This window comes from Pituophis catenifer, unplaced genomic scaffold, assembly GCF_029215685.1.
Source record: "Pituophis catenifer annectens isolate HBS135680 unplaced genomic scaffold, rPitCat1.0.hap2 SCAF_6, whole genome shotgun sequence".
Classification (NCBI taxonomy): Eukaryota; Metazoa; Chordata; class Lepidosauria; order Squamata; family Colubridae; genus Pituophis; species Pituophis catenifer.
The window spans coordinates 71,107,081-71,120,617 of record NW_027256886.1 but is presented as its reverse complement, the minus strand read 5'-3'; the positions used below and the strand labels follow the sequence as shown (position 1 = coordinate 71,120,617).

Genomic DNA, 13,537 nt, shown 5'->3' with positions numbered 1-13,537 from the left:
GAATAACCCCAACCTTGTTAGCCTTTCATAAGATCCTAAAATTTTTGCTGCGTTCCTGAGCTGAGGTGTTGAATATGTCAAGGACCCCATTTTCTGGCTTTATTACAGTTGCTACCATGTTTCTCCGAAAATAAGACCCTGTTTTTCTGCACCCCGAAATAAGCGTTTGGCCTTATTTTCGGGGAGGTCTTATTATTTTGGGGTATGTGAAGCAAAACGGGGTTCCTCTTGCCATTTCACCTGATTTCCAGTTCTGTCTCCCTAACCCTAACCAGAGGAAATGGTGGGGACCAGCTGCGTATACGCTTAAATATTTGGGGGAGGGCTTATTTTTGGGGGAGGGCTTATTTTCAGGGAAGAGTTTATTTTCGGGGGAGGTCTTATTATCCAGGGAGGTCTTATTTTCAGGGAAACACGGTAGGTATTTTTATTTTATATGTTTTTATTGTTTTAAAATAACTTAGTGTTTTAATTTTAATATATTTTGTGAATTTTAAGCCTCACAGAGTCATTGATTGAGATGGGCAGCTATAGAAATTGAATAAGCAAATGAATGAATGAATGAATGAATGAATATATATATTTTTGTAGATTTTCACGGGTAGAGGTATGCAAGTTTTGGTGTATTCGGGTCTTTTCCCGTGTAAGATTGAGTGTATCTTGGCGACGTTTCAACAAGGTCCCACTCGTCATCTTCAGGCTGGTGTCTTCGGTTTCATGCTTGTGCGAGGAAAGCGTGATTAGAGCTGCCATCTCTCTATAAATACTGGGGAGGTGTGGGGTGCTGGCTTTGTTGCTGTGAGCGGGTTGGTTGCCTGTGTGGTTACATCTTGATGAGTTGATGTACACCAAAACTTGCACACACACACACACACACACACACATATACATGTGTGTATATACTCCATATACATGCATTTAAATTGCTATAATTCTTGGAAGCATGAAAGCAGGGTTTTGAATCACCATATGTGAATATACCAACTATTTATTTTACTGGAAATTTTCCCAAGTGAGAGAAGAGAATTCAGGGCTGCTACCTTTGTAATACGGATATTCAACCTCAAGCTTTATAAGCAAACATTCTTTCTAATAGCAGTTATATCTTTTTTCTGCTAGGAATAATAATAATAATAATAAAAACACCAAAGGTGGTGCAGGTTGTGTCGTTCACTGTAATAGCACTCTGAACTGGGACCAAAGACTGGAAATAAAATATTGAGTGTTGAGGAAAATAGTTGTAAAATAGGGAGTCCTTTACACTCCCTTCAGACGGACCTAACAGCTGTTTGACTGAACTGCTGTTTGCAGTTCACTTACTCACCATGCAGATAGCTAAATGCCTTTCCTGACATTTTACTGAAAGGCAGTAAATTTCTTTTTCAGCACACAACCAGCAGTTCTTACAGAATAAAAGCAAAGCTTTATTTTATTTTATTGTTGATATGTCAAGTTCCACATAGTTGGGAAGACCAAGGAACCGCAACCGCACATATTTCAGGAGAGTGTCTATAATGCTAGTTCTGGGGTGAGAAGAGAAAATTGAAAGCTATAAGAGTAAATCTTCACCTAGATTGATAGTGAGATAATTAAGGTGGAATCTCTGAAATTTTTCTTCCCACAATTCTCACATCTGGGTTGTGTTATCTTTTCTCAGCTAGATTGCTCTTCTCCTCTCCCTGCCTTCCTTCCCACACCATAGAGGTTTCAAAACAGCTCTTATAATTGTAAATGCACTGGGCATATCAGTCCTATTGGGGATTAGGAAAACCATTAAAATCTTGCTGCTCTAGAAAGCCTCCAGGGGCTGACCTGATTTAATTCTGTCCTGTGGCACAGTTATGACTTACTGTATATAAACTTCAAATTTTAGAACCAGGGCAGATGTGCCTTCCTCTTTTATACTGGACAGTTTTTGGGACTTGTTTTGGTCTCATATTTTAAATGTAATATTAGCTACTGAATAGTTTCATTCTTATTGGGACTCTTCAGTATCCATCTGATTGTTGGAGGAAGAAGAACTGAAAGAAGAGCCTTGCCTCCTGTTGCATGGAAATTGCAACTGTCCAGCATGGCAGGAAGCAATGAGAGCTGTTCATCCTGGGAACTGGAGAAAAGGAGCTATGTTGACTACAGCCTTTGTTTTGAGACCTACTGTAGTGATCACAATTGTGGAAACCTTTTGGGAAAAGTGTATTTTCTAAAACTAGCTAATAACACCACTTTTTTTTTTTTTTTGAGTAGTACCATAAACTTATATATCAACGGAAAGATAATTTAATCAAGAATGTAATGCAATAACTTTTATGAAGGATTTGCTATTAGAATCCCAGTTACAGTATAAAGAAGAAAAGCGAAACACGTAGAAAAAATGAGATATGCAAAAATTATTACCATGTCAGTTAATACTTAGTTGGGTAATCTTTAGCATGAATTACAGCCTTACAATGTTTTCCCATGGAGTGAACCAAGTCTTTTAATTCTGCAGCTGTTCTAATGTGAAATCAAGATTGAATGATTGCTTCTATTAACTGGGTTTTATTGCTGGGTCGCTTCTGACTAACACGTTTCTTTAGTCGTCTCCATAGATTTTCTATTGGGTTAAGGTCTGGGCTATTCCCAGGCCATTCCAGCAGTGGAATAGGATTATCTTGAAACTCCAAAAAAAAAAAGTGGTGTTATTAGCCAACAAACCTCAAAAACACACTTTTCCCAAAAGGTTTCCACAATTCTGGCCACTACTGTGATGTACAACTTGTGTCCTTAATAATTTTGCAGAAAGTCCAACATATAATTCAGAGGGGTATTACTGGACAATGATAGCATTGTTCATATTAGAGAAAGACCATGTCTCTCACCTTGTGTGTATTTGTTAATGATGCTGTTCAGGTAGATATGGGGGGCAGGGAATAGATGGGTTTGATGCAGGGTCTGGTTCTCCTGATGAGATCATTGTCCTGCTGTTTCTTGTTACTTATAAGACTCTGATTTAGGCAGAGTGGTTATCTGTATGGACCTGCTACCAAAGCCTGAGAAAGTTCTGTGTCATTGTTCAGTATGGGCAGTAGCGTATTAGTAAGTGGTTTTGAGTAGTTTGAGCTCTGAGTTGTAGATGGCAATCAGTGTTGTTCTGTTTCAGCAGACTGTCTTTTAATAAGGTCCTCCCTGGGAATTGTTCTAGCCCACCTATCATGCAACCCCCAAAATTCTTCCCTTGAACTCAAAAGTTTCTAGTGTTATGAAGAAAAATAGAATTCCAACTCTGGAACTCTGGAACTAGCCAAGGTAGCCAAATAACTGAAGATAAACCAGCTTCTCACTATACTCCTATGCAAGAATTTATCTCCTGGAAACCTGTGAATTTAAGAAGAGTCAAAGTTTTTTCTTCTCAATGAACTAATGAAGAATTGCCCTTCTGTCTCCTAAAGAAAGACAATGGATTCCTTTATAGCAGTGATGGCTAACCTTTTCTGAACCAAGGGCCCAAGGGCCCCACACACACCCCGATACCCCCCCCCCGTGCATGCACGCGTGCCTCCCCGCACATGCACATGTTGTTGTTGTTGTTTTTTAATTTGATTTATATGCCGCCCTTCTCTGGAGACTCAGGGCGGCTTACAATGCCTTAAGCAATATGCCTCCCCCCCATGCACCTGCCCCCCGTGCATGGGTGGCAGAGACCCAAAGACCAGCTGGCCAGCGGGAGGCGCACACACATGCATGGCAGAGCTGACCTGGGGCGACAGCTCACATTCCATCAGAGAGGGTGCTGTATGCCACCTGGCACGTGTGCCATAGGTTTTCCATCACTATTCTATAGTGATGACTTTTAGGAATAAATGTACTATGCACCATAGAGGTGGTATCTGAATCTATTCCCCCAATTAGTTTCTGCCTGATGAGCTAAATAAAACACTCTTCATGTGTTTTAGTTAAATATTGTCTTCTTTTCTTGCCAGCTATTATAGCTGTGTCTGAGCATTTATCAGCTATTTCTGTTTAAACTGACAACCTGAGAAAATATTTGATGCTCATATAGACTCTATCCAAGGGATAAAGATAAGAGAAGCAGATTATTTTCATTGAGCTCCTGTGCCAGGAAGGAAGATGGTGTGAAAGCAACAATCTTGGAGCTTAGGCAAGCCCAAATCATAAACAGCATGTTTCCTTCACTTATCGACAGATAGTTTTATCCATTCTTAATAATAGCATTAATGCCAGAAGATAGGGTGCTATCTTCTCTGTTCATTTTTCTCTAAGGAAGTTGCTTTTCTGCCACCTCTATACCACTGATCTTGTGCAGATTAATTAGTTTTCTAATATGAATTTATAGAAAAAGGGCTCCGTTGTTCTTTACAAATTCATTTGTTCCATCAATACAGTTAAAAATTAGCTCCTTCCTCTAATCTTTTGAAATTTCCCCATTCACGTGTTTATTGATCTATATGTGAGACCTGTGTTAGACAATATTGCAACAGCTTATTCACTCAAAAATGTGTTCAATTTGGACAGCTGCCACACTTCCTCTGTCGTATCTCCATCCTTGACAGAAAAAGAGCGTATTCAAACATTCTTCTAACAGTGTTAGAGAAACATTGCTAGGCCTGGTCAAACTGAACTGATTAACTCTTACAATACAATGGCGAAAGACTGTTCTGCCCCAGCTACAGACCCCAAAGAACACAGAACACACAAAGTCTGTACAAAACTTAAATTTACTAAAATAACTCAGTCTGTTTCAAAACAAAAGCTGTTAATAAACTTTCTTAACAGCCTACAAGAAACCAAAGATAAAGTAATCACAATCTTACTAAGGTTGGCAGAAAGCCCAGAAGCAATTTGCAGAGAATCCAGATGCGAAGGAGAATGAACTAAAGTTGTTCCTATAATTTGCTTCAGTTGGCATTCTTCCTTAAATAGGCTAAGGGGGTGGCCAATTAGCCCCAAGCCTTACTTTTGAGGAGACCTCCTCCTGAGGAGCCACTTCTGCCTTTTGGCTGCTCTGTGCGCCTGTGCATCGAGAAGAGGCTCCTCCTCTTCGTCCTCTTCACTTAAAGGAGCTTCTGGAGGTTCTGAAGGCCCTGGCTGAATCCCTGCCTCTGGCACAACATCTTCTCCAGCCTCCTCATTGTCTGACTCGAGTGCCAGCTTCACAGGCTGCTGGCGCAACACCACACCAGCCTCCTCGCTGTCAGAATCAGCTACAATCCACACAGGCTGCTGACGGGCCACAAGAAAGATGGATAGGCAGAGATTTTTGTCTAAAATTGAACCTTACACAAACTATGTAATTAATTCATGAGACAGTAAAGCCTTTTGCCTCTTAAATGCCTGTAAACCAAGATTGTAATGTTGTCTTCACTGCACAACTAAAGACAATAGAAAGGACTTTCAACAAGGAATGATATCAAAAGTGGTTTTTACTTTGAAAAGGATTGATTTTTATTTTTTTATTTTTTTTTTTTGAGAAAGAAGATGTTTCACTTCCTATCCTGGAAGCTTCCTCAGTTTCTGCATTTGAAAGATAAGGATCAGTCTTTTAAAGACAGTAAAATCCACATTTTGGGTAGAGAGGACCATTGGTTTGAAAGAGGGGTAAAAGAGGCCATTTATGTTAACACTGAGCAGTCCTCTCTCAATAGAGGAGAAGGGATAAGACCCCCACCTATCCACAAATTACAATGCAGTTCTTTTTGCTATTCCAAGAAGATTTTACATTTCTGATTCAGGTGACCCTGAGGTCACAGACAAAACCTCAAGTAACCACAATGGCTGTCAAAAAATATTAAGACCAGTTGATTGCAAAGAAAACATAATCTTTCCATTCCCCCCCACCACCATCCTGTCAGAACATCCCCCCAACAACTACTCTCAACTGTCAATAACTGACCATTCATCTCCCACCCCATTCTATACAACTGATGAAGCTTCCAAGATAGGAAATGAAACGTCTTCTTTTTCCTCAAAAAACCAGTCCAGTTGCCTTTTCAAAAAAAAAAAATTTTTTTTAAAAAAACACTTTTGATACAACTGTGGCCTGAATGACTGAGAATCTTCATAGAAATAAGTAATTATGTTTTTGACATGGATCAAGAGTCTTAAGGAACATGCCTAAATGGCCATATCATCTAACCTTCAAATAAGATGGCTATCCCACTCCTATTATCGTTTTTGAAAGGAAGATGACTTGCCCCCAATAAACAAATGCTTCAATCTTCAACCTGATCTTCAACTTGATCCTGTTGGCAATACTTATCATCTAATCTACCCTAATATTTTATTTCCTCAAGCTTGAGTTCTCACTGGCAGTCACTCCCTATGATCTGGGTCTTTCTACTTTCTCCTTTTTCAAGCAGATCCTCAAAGACTTCCAAACATACTGTCTACTACTGAACCATACTATCTACTCAATTACCTCAACCTATCCCCATCAAGAAAACCTTCACCTTAGTTGACCCAATATCATAATCAATCTTCCAGCTGACCAAGCAAAGGTCAAAAGCTGTCCTTCTCCTGGAACATTGTTGGCTGGAAGTTCAGAATAGATTATTATATTTTATAATTAATTAGTAAATATGATTTCATTTTGTTACAGGAGATATGGCCTCCAGAGCCTCCATTACTCTAAGACTAATCAGTGCGCTTTCCTGAAGCTGTTTTTGTTGATATAAGGGTACAAGATTGAGTAGGCATTTGTATATTTATATCAAATAATTTGCTGTCTCCAATTTCTAAGATGAGGGCAGGTGAGAAAAAGACATTATCCTCTAAGCTACATCAGGACATGAATGAGACAATTGCTGGAGTGAAGATTAAAAGAGAAGCATATAAATGTTGGGCATTTGCTGATGACCTGATGATAATTTTGGAATATCCTCTGGGAGCAATATACAGTAAATATTAATGGAAAAACCAAAGGGTTGGTGGTGTTCACTGACTTTAAAATTAATAAACAAAATACAAGGAAGTTAACAAGGAATATAAAAATGAATGGAATTGATGGAAAAAATGATAGACATGCACACATATATACACAAACACATAGACATACACATACAGGTTGATTTGTTTCATCTATATATGACTTCTGGTCTTTTAACCATAATAAATTTTAAAATTGAAGTGAAGTAGTTCCTCTTCTGCTTTGTATAGATTTTTAATCCTTCTATAACATTTACTTGGTTTATCTTTTTCTTTTCTTTTTTCTAGTTTCCACAATAAATGGCATTACCATTGTCACATGTATTTATACATTTCTTAACCCTATATATCTTTAAAAATATGCTAAACACAATTAACTGAGACAGTACTGAGTCAAAGAAGAAAGTCAATAACTTTTGGTTAAGATCTTCAAAATATGATTCACCTGTTACATTTTCATGTCCCTAATATGAAACAATAAGTTGCATAATATGTGTGTTTTTAATATATTTTAATTGAGCAAGTTTTTGTATTTTTAAAAAAATAATTAAAAATTTTTCATCAAAATATGAAATACGGAAGATCTAATATGGTATACATGAATCAGTTTGCTGTTTAACTAAAAGCTAATTTGAAGATAACTTATTATATCACATTCACTTACAAAAGTTTTTAAGGCAAGAACAGATAGTAAAATAGTTTCTCTTCCAGGTTATTGTTTTAAAAAGTGATAGGGAGGAATATATGTGATATGTGTGAAACTATAAATTTATGTAATAAATACATTATCATTTTGAGCTATGAATTACAGTTTTTATGAAGCAAGAATTTTTGTCTACTGGATTATTTGTTCTTAAAGTCTATTTCTAAGTATTTCCTGTAAGAATTGTATATCAGAACCCCTGACGTTCATTTTTAAAAAAATATAAACTGGTTTTCCCTATTTTTCAGTATCTTGCCAAACAACTCGTGCATTATTTTGGAGCTTTAGGGCTTGTTCTAGAACTTTTTAAATTCTATGCAAGGAAATTGGTCTCCTATTTGCCGTAGTGCATTCACCACTTTTCTTCTCTAAATAACAGTTTCATAAAGGCTGTCGTCCTTTATCAAAATCAAGCTAAGGCAAGATGATTCCACTAACAGCCATGTAGCTCAATCCTCTTCTGTTTCTTTTCATCCACCACTGACCTTTTTAAGCTAAGATCTGAAAAAAAAAGACCTCTATTCTTTTATAATCTCTCATATAACTCTGTTCTTAAATTCTTCATCTGATTATGAAACCAAGGATGACCATATAATAACATCCATAGGGTATAGTTACTAAATCCAATAATTTTGTTAGTTATTTGGGGGGGAAAATGAAATTTTGACTTCAGGTTTTGACAATTAAGTGGGTTATTCTTATAGAAATGGCTAGTGGTTGCTATTTGGCATAACTGAAAAGCTGAGACTATAACTTTATTATGTATATTACTGCCAAGTTGGAAGTTACTGCTTTTTGTTTCTTTTTTATTTTTTTCCTCCCTTTCGTCACCTATATCCTCTTTTCCCTTTCCTGTTTTTCTATTGTCTTTATTTCTATTTCTATTTTATATTAATTAAATATATTTTATATATTTTATATTAATTAAAAAAACATTAATAAAATATATATGTAGGCTAAAACCATTAAGTATCTAGAAAGACACAATATAGACAGAGGGAAGAAATGTCAGATGTTTGTCTACATATAGTTTTCCTTAAATGTGAAAATAGTATTTCCTTTATCTATTATCAAGGACTAGTGGTAAAGAAATGATTGTTCCCCCAGGATAGACAGTAACAAGTAGCTTTTTGAAAAATAACCAATGTACTTTATTTCAACGCTTTTTCCAAAGGACTATCAGCAAACACACTTCACTCTGTTCTTAAAATCCATTTTGTTGATTTGAAAATAACAATGCCATAACATGCCAAGGAACAATGATAAAATCAAAACACATCAATATCCTCTAAGTGTTTCCTTGAATTTGTTATAGTATTGAATTTATTGTGTACTTTTTATATAACCATAGAAAAAAATATCCTACAGATTTTGATGAAAGAAAAATGGGATATATGTGTTTGTGTGTGTGTGTGTGTGTTATATATATAATTTATATAAGCATATAAGATTTGAAGCGGTTCTGTCAAATGTAGGAAATCAAGAGTCCGGGCAGTTCAAATGAACATATAAGTTTATTGTATGCTAAAGTTCTCTACAAGAATCTGAACTACTAACAGTCAAAGCAAATTGGCAATAGATAAGAGTCAATAGAATTCAATTGCTTTGGACTTATATCTCTTGTAAGTGCAAAAAGACTCAAGACTAATAATGTGTTTGCCCTTTCCTCTGTCTGGTCATCTCCTACAAAATCTGTCTTATGTACTGTATATCTTACAGTGTTCTTTATATTTGCAAAAATTATATAGACTTTTCCACCAATATTATTCATCTTAGGGTTTTTTTTTCCCCCCTATGGCTGTCATACTTATTTTTCAAAAAGCTAGTGTTGCTACCTATACTGGGGATTTGGAAAACAAAAATACCTTTTGGCCTTTGCACCACAGATAACTTTGTAAGTGCCATTTATTTTTATTTCTTTTTAGTGTGGGAAAGTTTGATAGTCATGGGGTGGTTGCAAACTTTTCTGTATCCAAAACTTTTCTAATTGTTTTTTTAAGAAACAAGGATGAAACAGGGAAAGCTTTTCAGATTAGCAGATGAGAGGAACATTTGATAGTGCATGAAGACAGAATTCTTGCAATAAGATCCATCTGATATATCAAAACAAACTTGGACAATGAGCTGAAAATGCAAAATTCTTCACATAGGAAATATAAACATATAAACATATGATAGAACATACCTGTCTTGGCAACAGTATGCCAAGTATACTAAAAAAAACAGCTTTTTTAGTAGCTCTAAAAAAGATACTGGGGTTATAATTAATCACAAATTGAATATGAAGGTAACATGGCTGCAAAATAAAAAATGTAGATTGCATCAATAGAACATAATTGTTGTGGCCCGCCAGCTGCCAGTGGAGCTGGCGGCAGACTTGGATGATGAGGAGGTTGGGGAGGAACTTGGGCCAGTTCTGGAGTCTGCGGAAAGCTCTGATGGATGTTCTGCATTGGAAGCAGAGATAGAGCCAGGGCCGTCCGACATTTCCCACCCACAGGAGTGGCAGCTGCCTTTGGAGGCTGAGATAAGTGGAGATGAAGAACAGCTGGGGCCTGTTCCAGATGTGCGTATGTGCAGAGCTGTTAGGAGAGGAGAACAACTGAGGACAAAGAGTCGACTTGGGAAGCAAGGCACACGTGGCTTCTGAATGGCTTCTCCTTGGTGGGGGAATAAATAGAAGGAAAGGGGAGTGGTGGTTGTAGGAGACAACTATTCGGATTTTGGAACATTTGGCTCATCGTTTTTCGTGCCTCAGAGACTGCTTGCCAGAACTTAATTGACAGCTTTGCGGCCTGAAGCTCCCAACCTGGCAATTATCTCAAGGAACTGATAAGGTCTGTTATGGCAGTCAACTCTTTGAAGGATTATTGCGTGGACTTTTTGGTGTGTGAATGCCATTAATTCATAGATAAAATAAAGAGGGGTTTTTCGGGACAAGGAGTTTGTTTCTTGTTTCTGCTAAGGCTGGGTCAGAACAAAGTTTCCAAATTAAAGGGAAATAATTTTTATTCTATTCTGCATATGCTTGACCTCACCTCAGGTATTGAGTTCAATTTTGGAGACGGCAAACATATCAAGACCAAGAAAACTGGGTATATTCACATTTTTTGAATTATCATTCCAAACAAAACATGACTTGTTTTCTGTTGTCTCAGGATGGATGAGGGCAGGAGGCCATCGCGGTTGAAAAAGGAGCTGCACACGGCCCTCACTGACCTCTGTTTTCGCTGGCAGAAGCACCGCCAGCCGGTTCTTCGCTATTTCTAGGATGGCCCCATGGGACAGATCTAAGCACCCAAGGACTGGATCCAGACCCCAGGCCTTGAGTTTGACACCCCTGCTCTATGTATATCAGGGGTCCACAACCCCTAGTAGGACTGACACTCGTCCATGGCATGCCAGCAACTGGTCTGCCCAAACAAACGAAGCCCCATCCATGGGATGCAGGCAGCACGAGAAAGCAAGCCCCCTCTGGCCCACAGAAAAACATATCTCCCTGGAACCAGTCCCTGGTGCCCAAAAGGTTGGGGGCCGCTGCTGTATATTAAAGTTAAAATTGATTATTGACTATCTTGTTTCAGCTGGGAGAGTTGCCACCATACTTGTAACCATATGAATACAGAACTTGGGTTTCCTTCAAGAAATTTTTAAGCCTGAACCTTATATTGTTCTTTCAGTTAACACCAGTTGGAACCACGATCTTCACCGGATTCTCTGGAAACAGAGGCGCCACAGATATCGATGATGGACCCAATGGCCAGATAGAGTACGTCATCCAATACAATCCGAGCGATCCAGTATGTGAAATTTATATTTTCAGTAAATATTGTTGGAAGAAATTTTAAAAACAAAAGTAAAATAGAATACATTAGATATACCTAATTTATTCTTTTATTAATTTAAATATATATTGAAAGACTTGAGTACCATTTTTTGTAATGTGTTTTCAACTCAGGTTTTGTCTGACTGCTATGGATGGAACAAAGTAATATTCTTAAAAGAGTTGGCATATGGTGGTGGCCATTCTTTGACTCAGTTCTGACTCTTGATGACTACAAGAACTAATCCCTTTAGTTTTCTTAGCAACATTTTACAGGAGTGGCTTGTAAGTATCTCCTTCCTAGGACTGAGAAAGAATGACAGGCCCAAAGCCACCCAGCTGATCTCCTTGCTCAAGTTGAAATTATTACTTATGGTTTCCTGTTTTCCAGTCCAGTTCTTTTAACCAGTTTACCAAACTGGCTCTTGAAGGAGATAATGAATCAAAAATGGCATAGTACTTTCATTTTTGAATACAGAAAATCATAAAGTTTGAGGCTAGATGTTTTAATTATATATTATGATGAATGAATTAAATTTAATCACTCTTTTGGAGACTGTCAATGATCCATCTGTTAAAATAATAAGGATGTGACCATATCATGAAAGAATAACTCTGTGAAGTCTCTGTGTTAAACTGAGTAAAAGATATAGTGAGGAAGTATACGGGCAAGTAAAGTCAGAGACCTTCTAATAAAAGAATAGAGTTAAATTTCTTTCTTTCATGAAGGCAGCATATTGAATCTAGGAAATACTGTATAAAAAGTCTTATTCGCAATTGGCAAAGAATATTGGCAAAATAATAAACTGTTAATAACAATTTTCTCAATAAGTTTGAGCTATATAGTTTTGGGATGAAACCATGACTCTTTCTGCCCGTAATCTGATAATAATAATCCATTATTTCAATTCTAATGGGTTCTTTCAAAGTCAAATGAACTTAGATGGTGAGTATAACACCATAGGAATTTGAGTTATTATTCCAGTTATCCATGAAGATGTAAATCTATCCCATAGGATCCTTGAGGCCAGAGGGCTCTCAAAATAGGTTAATATTTTTCTACCTGTCCAGTTAGATCCAGCAGGAGATGTGTATCTAGGCCCCAGCCGAAAGAGACTTTTACCTGTTGGGATTCAGAAGGACAACCTTCTCTGCCATAGCCAGTCTTCAAATTTGACACAAGTAAAATAAAATAAAATAAATAATAAACATGGGACCTTGGCAGATAATGATGAGACCATTTTATGGTTAGCTTGAATATTTATGAGTGCTCCTGGCTGCTATTTTAATGCTATTCCTGTTTATAATTTTGATTGCTTTTTTTTGTATTCTGTTAGTTGTTCACTACATAACATACATGATAGGGGTGTCAAACTCGAGGCTCGGGGGCCGGATCCAGTCTGCGGAGTGATTAGATCTTGCCTATGGGGCCACCCTAGAAACAGCAAAAGTCTGGCCTATAGTGCCTCTGCCAGCGAAAACGGAGCACTCCCAAGCTCCATTTTCACTGGCAGAGGGTTGCAGGAGGCCGTCGCAGCCGAAAACAGAGTTCTGGGGGCCATTTGTCCTGGCAGAGCACTCAGGCCACAACAGGCGTCCCTGACATGACTGATGTCGAGCTGGCCAAATCCGCCCCCCCAACCCACCAAGGTCAAACACAACCCTGATGTGGCCCTCAATGAAATTGAGTTTGACTCCCCTGATATATGAGATGAGTGGCAATAAACAAACAAACAAACGATTCTACTGTAGTCAAAGTAGAATGACTAACTTTTAATGAAGAGTTAGATGCATATCTGGGTAGACCAGTCAGGTCCACTACAAAGTATGAATGACTTTGAAAGAGAGCACATTATGATGCCCTCTCTCCATACTTAATGACCATAATTTGTTCCAGAAAAATGAAGTGAAGTGAAATGGTTGTTAGCAAACCCTGTCACACACACACACACACACACACACACACACACACAGAGAGAGAGAGAGAGAGAGAGAGAGAGAGAGAGAGAGAGAGAGAGAGAGGGAGGGAGAGAGAGAGAGAGAGAATAAAGATCTGTGGGTGCTGCTGTTTCATTCAGATAAAACTCTCT

General features: G+C 37.8%; 1 protein-coding gene across 1 annotated transcript in view; it reads left to right on the top strand.

Moving 5' to 3' along the window:
• PCDH15 (protocadherin related 15) overlaps positions 1-13,537 on the top strand; it is a 403,619-nt gene that overhangs the window by 126,567 nt on the left and 263,515 nt on the right. Inside the window, exon 6 of the mRNA XM_070946499.1 lies at positions 11,305-11,424. Coding sequence (XP_070802600.1) covers positions 11,305-11,424 — 120 coding nt within the window. The remainder of the gene's footprint in view (positions 1-11,304; positions 11,425-13,537) is intronic.